Source organism: Mirounga leonina, unplaced genomic scaffold, assembly GCF_011800145.1.
Source record: "Mirounga leonina isolate KUSES-001 unplaced genomic scaffold, KU_Mleo_1.0 Mir_204, whole genome shotgun sequence".
Classification (NCBI taxonomy): Eukaryota; Metazoa; Chordata; class Mammalia; order Carnivora; family Phocidae; genus Mirounga; species Mirounga leonina.
Genome location: NW_023270513.1, coordinates 4,075,323 through 4,095,904, shown reverse-complemented (window position 1 = coordinate 4,095,904; position 20,582 = coordinate 4,075,323). Strand labels below are relative to the sequence as shown.

Genomic DNA, 20,582 nt, shown 5'->3' with positions numbered 1-20,582 from the left:
TGCCTTTTGTAGCTGTCTGATAGTTCAAGTGTTCCCTTAAGTTTTCAAAAATGTTCCTCTGCCAAGTGAATTTTACACTATGTGTAAGGTTTCACAAAATTTCCCATCAGACACAATAATATTAAAATATTTTGACTTATTTGGATAAGATGTGCTGTTCATTGAATTAAAATGTGTCAGCACTATGCAATTGAAGGAGATCAAGATAAATTCATTTCAGTTTTTTGGTTTAGTATGCCATCTTTAAGCTGATGAGCTTTTGTTCAGCTTTATTGAAGCATAGTTTACATTAATATTTGATAGTCAATATAGCTTTTGCCGTTTTCGTGGGATTTAAGGAAATTCAGCATATAAATATCAGTAATAGAATTCTATCATTCATAGAACTATTAATTTTCATGTGCATTCTTTTCTCTCATATATAGATTATGTGACTTCTTTGTAAGAGCATAAAGCCCTTTAAGAACAGAGATAATTGCATACTCTTTCTCTTGGAGAGCCCTACAGTGCTTCGTATGGCCTTGTACATGACATAGATACTAACTTTGAGACACAGAACTTTGTTCAATCAGGAAATGTAAACCTAATACAAAGAAAAAAAACTGTTCCCTGATTGGATTTGTGCCCTAGAAAGATCTTGAGCATTTCTCAATTCTATCTCAGGATGCAACAGTAGAATGAAACTCAGTGGACGACCCTACAGGCATATGGGAGTCCTTGGAACTTCAAAACTCTATGACATTCGGAAAACTATCTTCACCTTCACTCCACAGGTGGGTGGAATGAGCTTTAGCATGCATTGAGATGAATGGAAGTAAAACAGAAACATTATAGAAATAAAACATTACTGGAGTTAGAACAAGTATTAGAGTATTTTAGAATTAATATGTAACAAGTATTAGGCCTTGCACATATTAAGTTGCTTAATAAATATTTGTTGAGTAGGACTGAATGGAAGTTGTAGCACAGAACAATGCCAAGTGATTGTGGCTACCAAGAGTAGTCCTGGGTGTTGCAGAAACAGTGACTAGGGATTTTATAAATGTTGGAGTACTTTAAAAAGTACTCCTTTTAAATGTTAAAAATAAGACTATATTTGTCCTTTATTAACAAAATATAGTCTTTTTTATTTAGCTACCGAATTATGTGTTCTCTTTGTTTTGGGCAGGGGCCCTTTTTATATGCCTGGAAATCATTGATATCCTCTTCTAAACAAAAATGTCAGTACTGTTTTAGCCATGATTATGCACATTATTAGCCTGATATTTATTAGCCACATCACAATAATAAGCCAAATTGTATGTGTGCATAGGAGGAGAAACTATTTTCTGGAAAGAAAGCTGACGCTCCCCATTTGTCATCTTATATCTGAAATTGTGCAGCTGAGGTATAGACAAAAGAGTAATGGACCATAGATTCTATTTCTGACCTTGCCATTTGCTAGCCATATGACTTTGTTAATCTGCTTAATGTCTCTTGGCCTTATTTTCATCTACTAAAAGATAAGCCTTCACTCATTTGTTATATAATTAAATAAAATTCTGTCCTTGAAAACACTTTGTAAACTATAGTACACTATCAAAATGTCAAAAACTATTATATGTACTAATGGACTATCAGATTCTTTGGAAAGAATGAGGCACTAAAGTTGGGGATATTGTTGCCTCTGTGACTTGTTATATAGCCCTGTGAATATGTGAGTACTTGAAAATATTACTGGACAGTTGTAAGAGCAAATTATTCTGAGCTGTTATTTTTCTTCTTTTTCTCAGTTTATAGACCAGCAACAGTTCTACCTGGCTCTGGACAACAAGATGATAGTAGAAATGCTTAGAACAGACCTCTCCTACCTCTGTAGCCGCTGGAGGATGACAGGCCAACCCACCATCACCTTCCCCATCTCACATACCATGCTTGGTAAGGTTGTATGAGGCAAGAAACAAATGTATTTTTGGAATAAATCATGTAGTTAGTCCTTCAAATGCTTAGAGTCACCGGAGAACTACTCATTATCATTTAGTCTTTCAATAGTTATATATTAGCCCCTATTTTGTGCCAGGCACTTATCAAAGCACTTGGGTTACATGAGGTGAATAAGGCAGCTGAGGTTTCTACCCTCATGGAGCTTATGTTTTAGAATTAATATGTAACAAATGAACCAATGCAGAAGAATATTTCAGATGGTTTGAGAGCTATAATTCAAAAAATGTAATAGAATAACTTGGGGGCTACTTGGGGACTAATTGGCTTTTAGGTCAATTTGCAGAAACTTTATTAATGCAATTCATTTTAAAGATAATAATAATACATTCTGCATCTGTCTTACTCCAGTGGAGCATCAAGATTTTATAGATGAGTTCCCAGACTTATCCTTCCAAGGCTTGCCTAACCGAAGCAGTAAGATTTAACAGGGAGAAGTGAATAGGCTTTCAGTTTATCTTTCCCTTATTGACTGGGCTTCCTGACATTGCTTATTTGAAACTGGGTGAAAGGACTTATTTTTCTTTCAGTTCCTGGAGGACTAGAGCCAATACTGAAGCACTGCTTTCTTTCTGTGTCTTTGCAATTGCTTCTAAAAGCCTGTTTGTACTGCCAGAGTACATAGAATTCCTTTTCATTAGAGAAGAATCCTTTCTCATAAATCATTCAATGTCCAGTCAGACTGTTAGGGATATTGGTCACATCTCTAAAGTGCTTCAAAAACAGAGGAACTGAGAAAGTAGGATAGTCTTTCTTCTTTTTGCCTTTCTTCTTTATTTAAGCCAATTAACAAATACCTCATTAATAAACACTATGTTCCCAGAATTGTCTTCAGAAAGTATAGAGTCCAATTGGAGAGGCAAAGCTGATACACAAAAATAATAGAAAACAATTGAAGACAGTTATATAAAGAAGTACCAAACCATTAGATTAGTATTTTAAGGTGAAGGCGATCAAGTTGTTAAAGAAAATTTCTTGACTGAGGTGGGACTTATCAAGGCTTTTTGGGATGGGTAGAGGGAAAAAGGAAAGGCACTTTAGTTAAGGGAAAAATACCATGAATGAGACTAGAGACAGGGTCGAGCTTGACTTGTGAGTGTACAATGGAGAGGCCAACCTGCATAGAGTGGCTTTGCATGTTGGAGTATAATTATCCACAAAGTTAGATAAGGTGGGGTCACATTATGAAGGCATTGAAAATAAGCAAAGATATTTAACCAGATTTTCTCAGAAGTCTGAAAGTATCAAAAGTTTTTGAGCAAGGAGCGACATGATGAAAGTAGTGTTTACAGAATATTGATTTGATGACAGTATACACTGTAGTGAGGAGAATTTGATATCAAAGAAAATAATCCAGGTTTGAGATGATGAGAAGATACATTGGATTGGTGGTAATAACAATAGAGTGGGAAAGAAGAATACAGGAGTCAGTTTAGACAACACCTGCAAGTCAAATGTTGGCTAACTAGATATGGGATATGAATCAAAGTGATGTGAAGATTTAGAGACTAGGTAAATAATGCTGCCTTTGATAGAAGCAGAGAAATTCTATAGGAAGATGCCAATTGTAAAGGGACATGTTGAATTTGTGGTGACAAAGAGATTTCAAAATTGAAATATCTAATAGGTGAGATACACAGCCATGGCTTGGGGAAAAAAATAAAACTAAAGATCTAGATTTAAATCACAAAGTTTTGATACTTGGTATTTGGTCACACAACAAAAGCAGCAGTAACAATAGCAGTAATAACTGCAATATTTATTGAACATTTTCTCTGTGCTAGGCACTGAGCTAAGTGCTTTCAATGCATTATTTTGAAATCTCTACAACTCTATTCAGGTAGGTAATATTAATAGCCCCATTTTATAGAGTCACAAAGCTTGTGACAGAGTCGGGCCTCTAACCAGGTCTGTCGGTCCCCAAATCCTACGTTACCAACAGCTGTGTGTTTTTGTTAGTGACAGTTTTGTGCTGGTGAAATGAGAATGAATATGCTAGCGATCACATTAAAATGTGAATTAGTTAAATTATCATATTAAAGATAAAGATATCCAGAATACATATAAGACCAAAATCCAGCTAGATGCTACTTACAAAAGCTATCCCTAAGATAAGATTATACGGGGAAAAACAGAAAGTAAAGGAATGTGTAAGATAAATCATGTAAATGCTAACAAAAAGGAAGCAATGGTGGCAACACTAATATTAAAAATAGTAAATATAATTCAAGGCACATGTCAGTAAAAGGGACAGGAAGGATATTTTATATTGATAAGAGCTACACAGAAAAAAGCAGAATCAAATCTATAAATACTGATAACAAACTGATGGTTGCCAGAGGGGAGGGGGCTGGGGGATTGGACAAAATGGGTGAAGGGGAAAGGGAGATATAGGTTTCCAGTTATGGAATGAATAAGTCATGGGAATCAAAGACACAGAATAAGGGGTACAGTCGATAATATTGCAATAGCAATGTAATGAAACAGATAGTAAGGACACTTGGGGTGAATACAGCATAATGTATAAACTTGCCAAATCACTGAGTTGTACACATGACACTAACGTAACATTGTGTGTCAACTATACTCAAAAAGGGAGTTGCAGTATAACAAGATGATATAACAGTTTTAAACTTTTATCTACACAGCATCAGTGAAATGTATAAAGCAGATATTTAGGAAAACTTAAAGACAATATGATAAAACCATTGTACAGTCATAGTGGGAAACCATAACATACTTCTATCACAATGTCATAGATCAATTATAAAAAATAAAGATATAGAGGGTTAACAAGCCTGATTTTTGTATTTATGGGTATATATAAAACTATATCCAAAAAGAATACACAAAGAATGTTTATTTTTTAAACAGTAGAAATTATGTAGATGATATTGCCAGACTTAAGACATAAAACTAATTAACACAAGAATAATAAAAAACCTGACCATGAAGGAATTAATTTTTTTTTTACAAATGATACTTAGATTAAAGAAGACATCAAATTTGAAATTAGTGTTCTAAAATTTAAAAAAATGATACTACTACTTATCAAAACTTAAGAGATTTGGCCGGAGTCATCTTTGGAAATTTTCATATCCATAAATACTTTGGAAAAAAAAAAGGGAGTTCCAGTTTCCAGACAAAATGGAGTAGACTCACTTCTCACTATTCCTCCTGCTAAGTACAGTTAAAAACCCTGGACGTTATCTATAAAAAAAAAACATAAGAAAACTCTGAAAGTCTGAAAAAAGAAGGGAGACTGGCTAGGGACTTTGCACCTGAGAAATGACACAGCAGTGAGTATTCTGTCTCATATATTCTGGACTGGATGCTGGAGAAGTTTTTATCCCAGAAATCCAAATGTGTAGCTTTAAAAAGGCCCAAGAAAAACCTTTCTTTTCTAGCCAAAGTAACAGGAGATGGACAACCTAGCCAGACAGAAAACTTTCAGACAGTAACTGTCCAACTCTGGCCAAAACCACAGAAAAAAACTGCAGCCCCACTCCCACTCCTATAACCAAAGGCTGAGTCCCCAAAGGGGACCCTAGACTTCTACCTTCACATAGCTGTGAAGAAGCACCCCTCTTCTTCCTTAGGGGTAGTGTCTGAGAAGTGCTAGTGGGGAGCTTAGACTTTCGTCCTTGCCCAACAATAGAGGAACCTCCTTCCATACCCACTATTAGTAACAAGGCAGTGTTCCCTTCCCTGCTGCACAGTATCAGAAGAGACGTGCTGAATCAGAGGATTCAGTAAGATCCAAAGTCTCATAAGATGATACCCTATATTTCCAGAATACAATAGAAATCACTTATACCAATGTCCAAGAAAATCATAACTTCAATGAGAAAAATTGATCAGCAAACACCAATACCAAGATAACAAAGATGTTGGAATTGTGACAACGATTTTAAGGTAGTCATCATAAAAAAAAACTTAATGAGAAATTATGACTGCACTGCTCTTGAAACTTGAAAGTAGGAAGTCTCAGCAAAGAAATAAAAATCCTCAGCAAAGAAAATGAAGATATAAAGAACCAAATGAAAGGTTTAGAACTGAAAACTACAATAACTAAAGTGAAAAACTCACTAAATAAGCTCAATAGCAGACTAGAGATGATAGAGTGAACTTGAATATATAACTATAGAATACCAGGAGGAATTAAGATGTGTGGAAGAACTTCACAATCAAGAAATGTAGAAATGTAAAGAAATGCAATTAAAGCAAGAGAAAGACTGACGTAGAAGGGAAAAGAGATGAAGACTGGTCAATATGAGATGGAAGAACAAATGAGACACCAAGGAGAGGAAAGTTATAGCCAGATGGGCTACAGGGATCCAAGAGAAAGAGACATGGGAATGGGTGGTAGAGGAGCAAAGAACATGGGAGAGCCCTGTGATTCAGGAGGCCAGAAATTTCTACCTCTAGATGGTGGTGTGGCATAGGTTATGAAGCTAATCCTGGCGTTCCACCAGCAACCATGAGTAGTGCCATGATGGGAAGCAACATATGTACTGAGCATTTGGGGCAGAGAGGTGTGAGACCTGTGGGTGGACAGGGTCCTCGAGGAATGAGGCCTAGAAATCCAGAAGGATGCATCAGAGGGAGAGAAGAGTATGAAGGCCCAAACAAAAAGCCCTGATTTTAGATGTGGTATCTAGGTTTTCATTCCAGTTTGGTTTTTTGTCTTTTCTTTTTTAGATACCAGTCTTTCAAATTCTTATATTTTAGTAATAAAGCTGCCTTTTCATGTATGTTAGCAGTTTATTGACCTAATATTTGTAAATGGTCTAGTTGGGCGGGCACAATTACATAATGCAGTGTTTGAAATGGGAATTTTTTTCCTTATTTCCTTTTTTATTGTTTATTTAAATTCAATTAATTAACATATAATGTCTTATTAGTTTCAGAGGTAGAGGTCAGTAATTCATCAGTCTTATATAATAACCAGTGCTCATTACATCATGTGCCCTCCTTAATGTCCATTACCCACTTCCCTCTCCCCCCACCCCCCACCCCCCCAGCAACCCTCAGTTTGTTTCCTATAGTTAAGCGTCTCTTATGGTTTGTCTCCCTCTCTGATTTCATCTTGTTTTATTTTTTCCTCTCTTCTCCTATGATCGTCTGTTTTGTTTCTTAAATTCCACAAATGAATGAGATCATATGATAATTGTCTTTCTCTGCTTGACTTATTTTGCTCAGCATAATACCCTCCAGTTCCATCCACATTGATGTAAATGGTAAGTATTCATCCTTTCTGTTGGCTTGAGTAATATTCCATTATACATATATGTCACATCTTTATCCATTCATCTGTCAATGGAAATCCGCGTTCTTTCTACAGTTTGACTATTGTGGACATTGCTGCTATAAACATTGGGGTACAGGTGCCCCTTCGGATCACTACATTTGTATCTTTGGGTAAATACCCAGTAGTACAATTGCTGGGTCATAGGGTAGCTCTATTTTCAACTTTTTGAGGAACCTCCATACTGTTTTCCAGAATGGCTGTACCAGCTTGCATTCCCACCAACAGTGTAAGAGGGTTCCCCTTTTTCCACATCCTTGTCAACATCTGTCATTTCCTGACTTGTTAATTTTAGCCATTCTGACTGGTGTGAGGTGGTATCTCATTGTGGTTTTGATTTGTATTTCCCTGGTGCCGGATGATGTTGAGTGTTTTTTCATGTGTCTGTTGGCCATTTAGATGTCTTCTTTGGAGAAGTGTCTGTTCATGTCTTCTGCCCATTTCTTGATTGGATTATTTGTTCTTTGGGTGTTGAGTTTGATAAGTTTTTATAGATTTTATAGATTTTGGGTACTAGCCCTTTATCTGTAATCTTCTCTCATTCAGTTGTCTTTTGGTTTTGTTGACTGTTTTCCTTTACTGTGCAAAAGGTTTTTATCTTGATGAAGTCCCAATAGTTCATTTTTATCTTTGTTTCCCTTGCTTTTGGATATGTGTCTAGCAAGAAGTTGCTGCAGCCGAGACCACAGAGGTTGCTGTCTGTGTTCTCCTCTAGGATTTTGATGGATTCCTGTCTCACATTTAAGTCTTTCATCCATTTTGAGTCTATTTTTGTGTATGGTGTAAGGAAATGGTCCAGTTTCATTCTTCTGCATGTGGCTGTCCAATTTTCCCAACACCATTTGTTGAAGAGACTCTCTTTTTTTCCATTGGATATTCTCTTCTGCTTTGTCGAAGATTAGTTGACCATAGAGTTAAGGGTCCATTTCTGGGTTCTCTGTTCTGTTCCATTGATCTATGTGTCTGTTTTCATGCCAGTACCATACTGTCTTGATGTTTACAGCTTTATAATAGAGCTTAAAGTCTGGGATTGTGATGCCACAAGCTTTGGATTTCTTTTTCAACATTCCTTTGGCTATTCGGGACTTTTCTGGTTCTATAACCAATTTTAGGATTGTTTGTTCCAGCTCTGTGAAAAACGTATTTTGATAGGGATTGCATTCAATGTATAGATTGCTCTAGGTAACATAGACATTTTATTTTTTTTATTTTTTTTAAAGATTTTATTTATTTATTTGACAGAGAGAGAGATAGTGAGAGCAGGAAAACAAGCAGGGGGAGTGGGAGAGAGAGAAGCAGCCTTCCCGCCAAGCAGGGAGCCCAATGCGGGGCTCGATCCCAGGACCCTGAGATCATGACCTGAGCCAAAAGCAGACACTTAACGACTGAGCCACCCAGGCGCCCCAGCATAGACATTTTCACAATATTTGTTCTTCCAATCCATGAGCATGGAATATTTTTCCATTTCTTTGTGTCTTCCTCAATTTCTTTCATGAGTGTTCTATAGTTTTCTGAGTACAGATCCTTTGCCTCTTTGGTTAGGTTTATTCCTAGGTATGTTATGGTTTTTGGTGCAATTATAAATGGGATCAACTCCTTAATTTCTCTTTCTTCTGTCTCATTGCTAGTGTATAGAAATGCAACTGATTTCTGTGCATTGATTTTATCTTTCCACTTTGCTGAATTCCCATATGAGTTCTAGCAATTTTGGGGTGGAGTCTTTTGGGTTTTCCACATAGAGTATCATGTCATCTGCAAAGAATAATTTTGACTTCTTTGCCCATTCAAATGCTTTTTATTTCTTTTTGTTGATTGCTACCCCAGCTTTCTTTTGATGTCCATTAGCATGGTAAATGGATTTCCACCCCCTCACTTTAAATCTGGAGGTGTCTTTGGGTCTAAAATGAGTCTCTTGCAGACAGCATATCGATGGGTCTTATTTTTTTTATCCAATCTGATATGCTGTGTCTTTTGATTGGGACATTTAGGCCATTTACATTCAGAGTAACTATTGAAAGATATGAATTTAGTACCATTGTATTACCTGTAAGGCCACTGTTTCTGTATATTGTCTCTGTTCCTTTCTGGTCTATGTTACTTTTGGGCTCTCTCTTCGTTTAAAGTATCCCTTTTAATATTTCTTGCAGGGCTGGTTTAGTGATCACAAATTCTTATAGTTTCTGTTTTCCTGGAAGCTTTTTATATCTCCTTCTATTTTGAATGACATCCTAGCTGGATAAAGTATTCTTGGCTGCATATTTTTCTCATTTAGCACCCTGAATATATCATGCCAATCCTTTCTGCCCTGCCAGGTCTCTGGATAGGTCTGCTGCCAATCTAATGTTTCTATCATTGTAGGTTACATGCCTCTTGTCCCAAGCTGCTTTCAGGATTTTCTCTTTGTCTCTGAGATTTGCAAGTTTCACTATTATATGTCAGGGTGTTGACTTATTTTTATTGATTTTGAGGTGGGTTTTCTGTGCCTCCTGGACTTCAATGCCTGTTTCCTTCCCCAGATTAGGGAAGTTCTCAGCTATAATTTGCTCCATTGTACCTTCTGCTCCTCTCTCTTTCCTCTTCTTCTGAGATCCCAATTATTCTAATATTGTTTCGCTTTATGGTATCACTTATCTCTTAAATTCTCCCCTTATGATCCAGTAGTTCTTTATCTCTTTTTCTCAGTTTCTTTATTCTCCATCATTTTGTCTTCTACATCACTAATTCTCTCTCTGTCTCATTTATCCTAGCAGTTAGAGCCTCCATTTTTTATTGCATCTCATTAATAGCCTTTTTTATTTCAACTTGGTTAGATTTTAGTTCTTTTATTTCTCCAGAAAGGGATTCTCTAGTGTCTTCTGTGCTTTTTTCAAGCCCAGCTAGTATCTTTATAATCATTATTCTGAACTCTAGTTCTGACATCTTACTTGTATCCATACTGATTAGGCCCCTGGCAGTCAGTACTGCCTCTTGTTCGCTTTTTTTGAGGTGAGTTTGTCCGTCTTGTCATTCTCACAGAAAGTGAATTCTATTTGAATTTGAATTTGAATTTGAATTCTATTCAAATAGAAAGTGCTTTTCTATTTGTAGAGTTGCAGCTATTATTTTCTTAGAGCTCCAATTGAGTTCACAGGTGTTCAGAATGATTTGATAGTTATCTAGCTGAATTCCTGGGACCAGACAAAACTAAGATCTCCTACTCCTCTGCCACCTTGGACTATGCCCTTAGTACCCCCCCCCCGCTTTTTTTTTAACTGTATAACGTCCCTCAAGCTATGCTAGTATACCTTGTGCCACTAAATTTCCAAAGTGTACCAATTTTTTCAACTGTGCTTCAAATAAATAGAAAAATAGTGATAAAAAATAATAAAAATTATAAGAGAATACCAAATTTAATTTTGTAAATCCAGATAAAATTAACAAATGTTCTAGAAAAGTAAATCATATAAGAATAAGCTTAATAAGAAACATGCATAGAATCATATGAGAAATTATAAAACTAATGAAGAGCATAAAAGGAGATTATAATTACTAGAGACACATACCATGTTGCTAGATGGAAATAGTTAATACTGAGAGGATGTCAATTCTCATTAATCTATCAATTCAGTGCAATTCCAAATCAAAATAAAAACTCAAATTTTTATGAACAAGCTGAATCTAAATTTCATATGGAAGAGAAAATGTGCAAAAATAATCAGATTTTTAAAAAACTAAAAATGATGACAGGAGACCAGAGCCACTGTAGTTAAAATAATGATAAAAGTTGCAATCCAGATAGAGGCCAAAGAACATTATCAACAATAGCCAAATTATGGAAAGAGCCCAAGTATCCATCAGCTGATAAATGGATAAAGAAGTTGTAGTAGATTAGATAGATAGATAGATAGATAGATAGATAGATAGATAGATAGATAGAGGAATATTACTCAGTCATCAAAAAGAATGAAATCTTGGCATTTGCAAGGACATAGTTGGGGCTAGAGAATATAATGCTATGTGAAATAAGTCAGAGAAAGAGAAATACCATATTATTTTTCTTTCATACGTGGAATTTAAGAAACAAAACAAACCAAAAAAAAGAGCATAGGGGGAAAAAAGAGAGAGAGAAGCAATCCAAGAAATAAACTCTTAACTGTAGAGAACACACTGACAGTTACCAGAGGGGAGGTGGGGGGTGGGTTAAATAGGTGATGGGAATTAAGGAGGCACTTGTCATGATGAGCACCAGGTGTTGTATGAAGTGTTGAATCACTAAATTCTACACCTGAAATTAATATTACACTGTATGTTAACTAACTGGGATCTAAATAAAAACATGAGAAAAAATATGTAAATAAATACATTTGGGAAAATCATTCATTTAGGCCTGCTACTTTACATTTTATTCAAAATTAAATTCTAAATAGTTTAAAAATCTAAGCAAAAATAAGGGCGCCTGGGTGGCTCAGTCATTAAGCATCTGCCTCCGGCTCAGGTCGTGATCCCAGGGTCCTGGGATCGAGCCCCACATCAGGCTCCCTGCTTGGCGGGGAACCTGTTTCTCCCTCTCCCACTCCCCCTGCTTGTGTTCCCTCTCTCACTGTCTCTCTCTCTCTCTGTCAAATAAATAAATAAAATCTTAAAAATATATATAAGCAAAAATAAATAAACCTATAAAAGTATTAAAAGGAGGGCGCCTGGGTGGTTCAGTTGTTTAAGCGACTGCCTTTGGCTCAGGTCATGATCCTGGAGTCCCGGGATCGAGTCCCGCATCGGGCTCCCTGCTTGGCGGGGAGTCTGCCTCTCCCTCTGACTCTCCCCCTCTCATGCTCTCTCTCTCTATCACTATCTCTCTCAATAAATAAATAAAAATCTTTAAAAAAAAAAGTATTAAAAGGAAATATGGGAGAATGTTTTTGTGATCTTGAGCTGAAAAAAACTGTACTTTTTGACACAAAAAAGGAAAAAATTGGCAAATTCAAAAACATGAAAATTTAAATAAGTCTTTTGTACAAAAATGAACTATGTTTGAGGTTGAAAGACAAATAACAAAGTAGGTATTTTCCATACATATGGTAGAGAAAAGAATAATATTCACAAAACATAAAGAACCCTTGAAAGTCAATTAGCAAAAAGATAAATAATAGAAGCGAGGGAAAAGGACAGGAACAGGCAAATCATAAAAGAAATACAAATAGCCAGTATATACATGAAAACATGCTCAATCTTTTTTTAAATTTTTTTATTGTTATGTTAATCTCCATATATTACATCGTTAGTTTTAGATGTAGTGTTCCATGATTCATTGTTTGTGTATAACACCCAGTGCTCCATGCAGAACGTGCCCTCCTTAATACCCATCGCCAGGCTAACCCATCCCCCTACCCCCCCTCCCCTCTAGAACGCTCAGTTTGTTTTTCAGAGTCCATAGTCTCTCATGGTTCGTCTCCCCCTCCGATTTCCCCCCCTTCATTCTTCCCCTCCTGCTATCTTCTTTTTTTTTTCTTAACATATATTGCATTATTTGTTTCAGAGGTACAGATCTGAGATTCAACAGTCTTGCAGAATTCACAGCGCTTACCAGAGCATATACCCTCCCCAGTGTCTATCACCCAGTCACCCCATCCCTCCCACCCACCCCCGACTCCAGCAACCCTCAGTTTGAAAACATGCTCAATCTTACTTGCTAGTAATAAAACAATAAAAAAATAAAAACAGTATCTTATAAGTATCACATAAACAAAGATTTAAAAGATCATTAATAAAGATGTGGGAAAACAGCCGCTTTCTATACTGATGGTGGAAATATAACTGGCACAACTTTTTTAGTGGGCAATTTTGGCAGTCTCTATAAAATTTTTAGTAAGTGTTCCCTTTGTCCTAACAGTTTTACTTATTAGAATTTATCCTAAGGAAATCACAGAATAGGTGCATAAAGATGTAAGTACAGTGATCTTCATCACAGTGTTGCTTATAATACAAAAACAGTTCAAATGTCTGCTCTGGAATCTTTTTTAGCTTTTACAAAGGATAAGTTAGAAAAGTGGATCATGAAAGAGTATGTATAGTATGATCCCCTGCACATAAAGTCAGGTAATTGTTAGCCTTCTTTATTTTGTATGCCTACACACACACACACACACACACACACACACACACACACACCAAGGCTCCTTACATGAGATAATATATAAAATGTTTAGCACAGTGCTTGGCACCTAACATTAAACAAATGGTTGTTGTTGTTATTGTCAGCTTTCAGTAACCATTAAGTATTCCGCCATCAGGCACTGTGCTAAGTGCTTATGATAAGATACTATCTTTGAGGAACTCTGTCTATTGGTAATCGCCCTTACCACTTGCCCATTCTATGGTGTTGTTGGCTCTCAGACCAATTGTTGAAATACAGGGTGGACAATGAAGAGCGTCTCATCTGTACCATTACCACCAGAAATGTTGGTTTGAAATAATTGAAATATTCCCCTTATTTCAAAGTTAAAACCACAAAAAATTGTTTTAAAATTCTCTTCATTTCAAGATGAAGACGGAACCAGCTTGAATTCAAGTATCCTAGCAGCACTCCGAAAAATGCAGGATGGCTACTTTGGTGGAGCAAGGTAAGTGACCTCTACACACTTTTTAGTGAAAAGAAATGAAATTTGGAAACTGGGTATAGTAATGGTAGACTTGTAATGCCTTTCTCTGTGTCTTTTTTATTTATTTATTTAAATTCAATTAGCCAATACTTAGTACATCATTAGTTTCAGATGCAGTGTTCAACAATTCATCCATTGCACAATATAGTCCCATTCTATTTAGAGGAACTCATTTTTGATACTTCGAATGAAGGAATTTAATGTTATAGAGAAGGCTTGGAATGTTTCCCCACCCTGTTCTTTGCCTAGACCTCATCAATTCAGTGGACCAGAAAACTTATTCTTTCAAAAGCAAAAAAGCTACTGAACTGTTCAATTCTGGCTGCTTTTCTTTTCTCTTTTCCCTAAGTTTTTATTTGAAAAATTCCAAGCTTACAGAAGTGTGCAAAAATGGTATTGAACACCATATACCGTTCCTTAGGATTCACCTGTTGGTAACATCTGTTTCACTTGTACATTCTCTCTCGCTCCTCTTCCTTCCTCTCCTCTCACTCCTCCCTCACTTCCCTTCTTCTCTACTCTCCTCCCTCTCTCACACATACATATGTGCAAATGTACACACACACACATACACACACACACACACTCTTTAATTGCTGAAGTATGAGATTTAGCCAGAGACATCATGACAATTCAACTCTAAATACTTTAGTTTGTCTTATGAGGACAAGGGTATTCTCATAGCTACAATACAATCATCACACTCACAAAATTCAATATTGATACAGTACTATTATTACCTAATCTGGAGTCCATATTCACAATTACCCAATTGTCCTAATAATGTTTTTTTCCCGTACCTTTTTTTCCCATTCTAAGACCCAATCAAAGATCACACATTGGCATTTAGTTATTATATCTCCTTGATGTCTTTTAATCTAGAACAATTCCCCAGCCTTTTGTGAACCTTTCATGACAGTTTTAAGCACAGTTTTGAAGAAAGAAGGTCAGTTATAATGCAGAATGTCTTTCAGTTTGGTTAAAGTGGTATCTGGTAGGTTTCTCCATATCCTTTCTATGATAATCTTTAACTAGTCTTACCTTCCATTGGTGAATCAGTTATTACTAATGGGGTTTTAAAGTGATGATTCTGTGTTTCTATCATCCTGTGCATATTTATTAGTTAGAATCCTTGTGTTAAAAAAAAAGAGAGAGAGAGCTTTCCGTTATCCCCTTTTATTTTATAGTTTTAGTGTAGCATAGATTCATGGATTCTGATTTTATTCAATATGCTATGCTCCATTCCTGTCATTGTTTTTTTCAGTGTTCAAATTATCCAAGGTCTGGCCTTTGGGAGCCCCTTCAAGCTGACTTCTTTTTCTTTTTTGTACATCTATTTTGAGTAATGGCCTTTATTGAGCCTGCCCACCAATTCTGCTTTGAGTGGGTTTTTTGCTTGAGCAGCGACCCACAGCTCACCTCACTGAAGGCAGAAGGACAGTCCCTCCAGTCTGCGAAGGGAAGTGGGAAGCGCATTACTCCCCTTCATGGAAAGGAGGACAATGTCCTTCCTCTGAGAAAGCGACCAGGCTTAGTCCTTGCGCTAGCTTCCTTAGTTGATTGTGTCCTGGAAAACGTACAGGATGTTGGTGGCAGCCACAGCAATAATGTTCTCCACCAGGTGCCAGGCTGTGGTTCTTGAGAAAATCAGTACTACTGACTTTCCCTTTGGGTTTTGCAATTGGCTTTATACATAGGAGAGGATATGGCCTACAATCCTCTATAATTCATAAAATTTTCAAATATCATCTTTCAATTCCAAAATGATCTTTGAGTATTTTTTTCTAATGATGTGATGGATTTGTGATGATTTCTCTTCATTCTGTCCCAGCTTCTCTGCAGCCAGTGGAGATTTTGGCTGGATGTTTGACATAGTTAGCAGCATAGTATATGGTGGTGAAAGAGAACAAAACTGATCTGCTGGTAGATTGTGAACCCATAATTTTAGTCTTTGTTAACACAACACCCCAGCCTACACTACACCATGCCTAGAAGTGCTATAAAATTTCATATTTACAAAATTTATACTAATATATAAAAGCATTAGAAGTCCCCCAACCACAAACATTCTACGTATCCTTTTTCTTACTGAAATGTGGGGATTTTTAAAAGATTTTCTTTATTTATTTGACAGAGAGAGACACAGCGAGAGAGGGAACACAAGCAGGGGGAGTGGGAGAAGGAGAAGCAGGCTTCCCACTGAGCAGGGAGCCCGATGTGGGGCTCGATCCCAGGACCCTGGGATCACTACCCGAGCCGAAGGCACACGCTTAACGACTGACCCACCCAGGCGCCCCCCTGAAATGTGTTGTTTTAAAAGGATTTCCTCTGATTTTCTGTTTTCTATTTGCCCTGTAACTGTCAGGATTCAAACAGGTAAATTGTCGGAGTTTTTGACAACGTCTTGCTGCACACATTTGAGCTTCATGGATCCTGGACCTGAGGGTAAGCTGTACAGTGAAGATTATGATGATAACTACAATGAGCTGGAATCTGGTGACTGGATGAACAGCTCTGATTCAACCCGTAATGGTAAGGGAGCTTCATAAAGGCAATGGCCTTGCTGGGCAAGAATACAAAGTAGTGTTAAGCATCCTCCTTAATATTTCTCACCGCCAGCAGTCTCACCCCTATTTAATACACCTAGACTTCTACTTTTGTTTGGCTTCACCTTTCATCCTTCTACTTACCTTTGGTTTCTGGTCTAATATCCCTGTGGTGATTGTGGATTATGGAGTTTGACTCTCTCTTACTAAGGTTAGGGAAGATTTCTGTCCTGTATATATATATGAAATGGCTGGTGATTTCAAAATGAGAGGAAGCAATGGTGAGTGAGAGCTATTTAATCAAATATGTAGTAGGAGAACTGTACATGTACAGTACTGCTTTTTGACATTTAAAAGTATAAAAATAAGAAACTCAATTGGAATGCTTTTTATATATAATGTTACCAGGGCCCATTAGAATCTCTGGGGAGGTCTGCATAATTTGAAAAAGCCTCTTCAGTGTGCCTTTTGCTTTCATATTGCAAGCTAGACAAATAAAGCACAACAAATCTAATTGGCTACTAGGAATACAAGGATGATATAGTGAGAAAGCATCATGGGGGCATATATTAAAAATGTCTGAGAAACACCCTAAAGTGTTAAAACACTAACCTAGGCAAGGCAGGAATTACATTGTTTGAATCCCAAAGAGAGAAGGGCCAATAGGAGCGAATTCTTCTAGCTATCTAAAAAACAGTTCGCCTGCTTTCATTGTCTGGGTATTTGCCTGTTAGCCTATATCTTAAGGCAGCCAATTTCTTTATCTTAAGAGTGGTATGTTAGAGAAAAGAATAAAAATGAATTGGCTTTCTTTAGTGAGGTAGCAAGCATTACCTCATATACAATAGACCAACACATTATCAGTCAGAGGATGATTTTCTTGTTTGGGCTCAGCATTTACTCACCTAAGTACCATTTAATTCACTCTGCATTTGTTTTTGGAAAGATACTATAAATACAAAGTTATTTCCTGCTATTAATAATTACCAAAGTCATGAGATCCATCTTGGCATAAACAAATATTTTGAAAAGCAGACCAGAATAATCATATATTGAGGTTGTTTGCTATGCTATGGGTAGTTGTGACTTTCATCTGTAGCACTCATTCTCTTACTTTCTAAAATGTTATCTTTTTCATGATATATATTACTATATTTGATACCATGCATTCTAAGTCACTTTCTCCTCTCTGGTTTTACTCATCAGTGGTCTCACAATGGCCATGTTTATTGCTTGCCAGCCCTGCCATGCCAAGAACACGTCTCTCCCTATTCTTCATAATCCTCCACTCAAGTATCTATATTGTATTCAAGGTTATAATAATTGTCATTAGGATGTCACTGAGAATGAGTTCCGTTTTTACAGCTTTGCTAGTTTCCATTAATCACATCAGAACAGGAGCGCCTGGGCGGCTCAGTTGGTTAAGTGTCTGCCTTTGGCTCAGGTCATGATCCTGGAGTGCCAGGATCAAACCCTGCATTGGGCTCCCTGCTCAGCGAGGAGTCTTCTTCTCCCTCTGACCCGCCCCCCTCTCATGCTCTCTCACTCTCAAATAAGTAAATAAAATTTTTTTAAAAATCACATCAGAGCACAGAAAAACATCTGGAGAGATCACTGAAGATGATCAAAAAAGATGATACATAACTGACCTCACAGACTTTAATATTGATCCAAACACTGTGCTTTCCAACTATAAATGTTGCAAATGTTCACGTACAGTCTGAAATGTTAGGATCCATGAGGTATGTGTATGTCTTTTGTTTCCATTATCCATAGTCAGAGATAATGTTATAGGAGGTGTATGGGGGAAGAAGAGTCCAAGAGGATAGGGACCATGTCTGTCTTCTTCACCACTGAAACCTCGGCACCTAGTACACCCCCTAGTACATAATGGGCAATAAATATTTGGTGAATAAATGAATACGGTGATGAAAAGGACCAGTGTGTGGCCAGTAATCCTTTTGACACCAAGGCCACGTGGAGATTGTTCTTTCCATTAGCAACTATAGCTGCCATTTATGGGATTTGTCTGTTTTTAGTGAGCTTCGGTGTTTAGTTGAAGATTTTTGCCTTTGCTCACAAAAGTCTCCTCCTACCAGTGAGACTCCGAGGGCCCTATTCCACTCCTTGACCACCACTGCCACCACCACCACCCCCATCACATGCACATCCGTAGATTATGAAATCCTTGTTCCACCTGTCCTATAATAAGCTCATACTGCTTTCAAGGACCCTAATAGTGTGTCAGCAAAGTTGAAGAACAGGTGGGTCCTGGTAAATGGCCATAGTTTCTAAATGGTAAAGCTACAAGATTGCACAGTGATCACAATCCGCCCCCCCCCCCCCCCCCCGCCCGCCAAGGACCTAAAACAGCCTACTTCCGGTGCTGTGTTATGGGCACAGGAGCTGATCATTCTCTGGTGGGGCAGATTGTGAAGTAACTAAAATGTTCATTTTTTTTTCTCTTCCCCCTACCCCCACTAACCTTGCAGCTCGCTGTGGTGATGAAGTTGCTCGTTATTTAGATCACCTTTTGGCACACACTGCTCCCCATCCTAAACTAGCCCCTACCTCACAGAAGGGAGGGCTAGATCAGTTCCAAGCTGCTGTGCAAACAACCTGCGATTTAATGTCCTTGGTGACCAAGGCCAAGGAGCTTCATGTACCGAGTGAGTAATGCCATGACTCACTGGAGTCAGGCACAGGATTGACGTGAAGCCCAGGATGGGGGCGGGACGTTTATTACAGTGCAAGCAGGAACTGTTTTTCACTGCTGTATCCCCAGCAACTCAGACAGAAGGAACATATTAGGCACTCAAATATTTGTAAAGTTAATGAATTGTGTATAGGTTTGCCGCTGATAGTGCCACGTAGCCCGGTTTAACCATTGCCTCGTGAGAAGCAGCAGAACAAGAGACATGGAGCATTTGAACATCGGGGTTAAAATGATGGAAAAAGGTGTTTCCTTTGGGAAAGTTACTCCTTTGGAAGCACTTTTATTTAAAGAGAAAGCACTGCCAACTATTAAAAGATAACCTTGCAATGAAGAGGGAGATACTCTCCCTTGAGCAAGCCGCCTCTGGTTCCCTTAGGCCAGCTGTGCCATTTACAGTCAGTTGCTCCGGGCAGCTTGTAGAGCTGCATTTCTCAACCCTGCCGTTGTCCTCCCCGTGACCACTACCCCCCTTCGGTGGGTATTTGCGCTGGAGGATGTCTTCTACTACACACTGCTAGGAATAGCCACGGCTCCTAAGAGTATTCAGTGCCTCTATGGTAGCTGCATATGAAGGGCTCCTTGACCACACCGACAGGACCTAAATGGTAACATTTTACAGACGATGAGAATGATTGAGATGCATGCTCTTGCTGTCTAAAACTTAATTGACCATTACTAACCACAGATACTAAACATGAATCATTTAACATTTAGAACAGGGAAGAGCTCAGCGTACCCTTTGAGGATGCCTCCTTGACAAAGGGCTTATGTGAAAAAATCAACTTTATTAAATTACACTTCTACATTGTGATTCAGGAAACTTGAACTTAATTCCCGGCTCTGCTACTTACTTGCCTGAACAGTTTTTTGAACTCTTATCTTTCTTTCTGTATCTATAAAATGCTGAAAGGGACCAGACAGTCTCTCCTTTAAGGTTATGGTAAGTATTTGGACTATAAATAAAAACATTAGGAATATCTCAAAGTAGGTCAGCCACTACATTTTTGATTCCCTACATGGAGTCATCCATTTATCTATTCTCAAGGAAACACAACTGCTGACAGCCAGATATTTCCCCAGGGCAGTCCAGAAAATAGAAAACAGAATTGGGTTCTTTCTGTTATATGTGGTACTCTATCAAAGTATCAGGAATAGCACCATTGTGATGTTGATTACATCCATAGGCTTTAGTATCTTAAATGGCCATTTAATGCTACAGTTCTAGGCATTCCACTGAAAGTATGTTTGATGGAACAATCTTTAAATTATCTGATACTCATATTTCTTTTCTGTGATATTAGCAAGAAACAATAAATTTCTTACTCTTGTTCGATAGAGAACAACTCCTATGCAACTCCATTTTGAGGGCAACTATGAATTTTTTTTATTTAAATTCA

The 20,582-nt window shown here is 37.6% G+C and overlaps 1 protein-coding gene across 10 annotated transcripts in view; it reads left to right on the top strand.

The window, feature by feature from the left end:
* The window catches only part of PHKA1 (phosphorylase kinase regulatory subunit alpha 1), a 142,764-nt gene that overhangs the window by 93,070 nt on the left and 29,112 nt on the right, over window positions 1-20,582 (top strand). For 6 of the 10 annotated variants that reach the window (XM_035028760.1, XM_035028763.1, XM_035028762.1 and 3 more), the window contains 5 exons: window positions 664-773; window positions 1,773-1,917; window positions 13,806-13,884; window positions 16,289-16,455; window positions 18,962-19,138. In XM_035028760.1, coding sequence (XP_034884651.1) covers window positions 664-773; window positions 1,773-1,917; window positions 13,806-13,884; window positions 16,289-16,455; window positions 18,962-19,138 — 678 coding nt within the window. The remainder of the gene's footprint in view (window positions 1-663; window positions 774-1,772; window positions 1,918-13,805; window positions 13,885-16,288; window positions 16,456-18,961; window positions 19,139-20,582) is intronic. The other 4 variants (XM_035028764.1, XM_035028767.1, XM_035028761.1 and 1 more) reach the window with 3 other exon arrangements.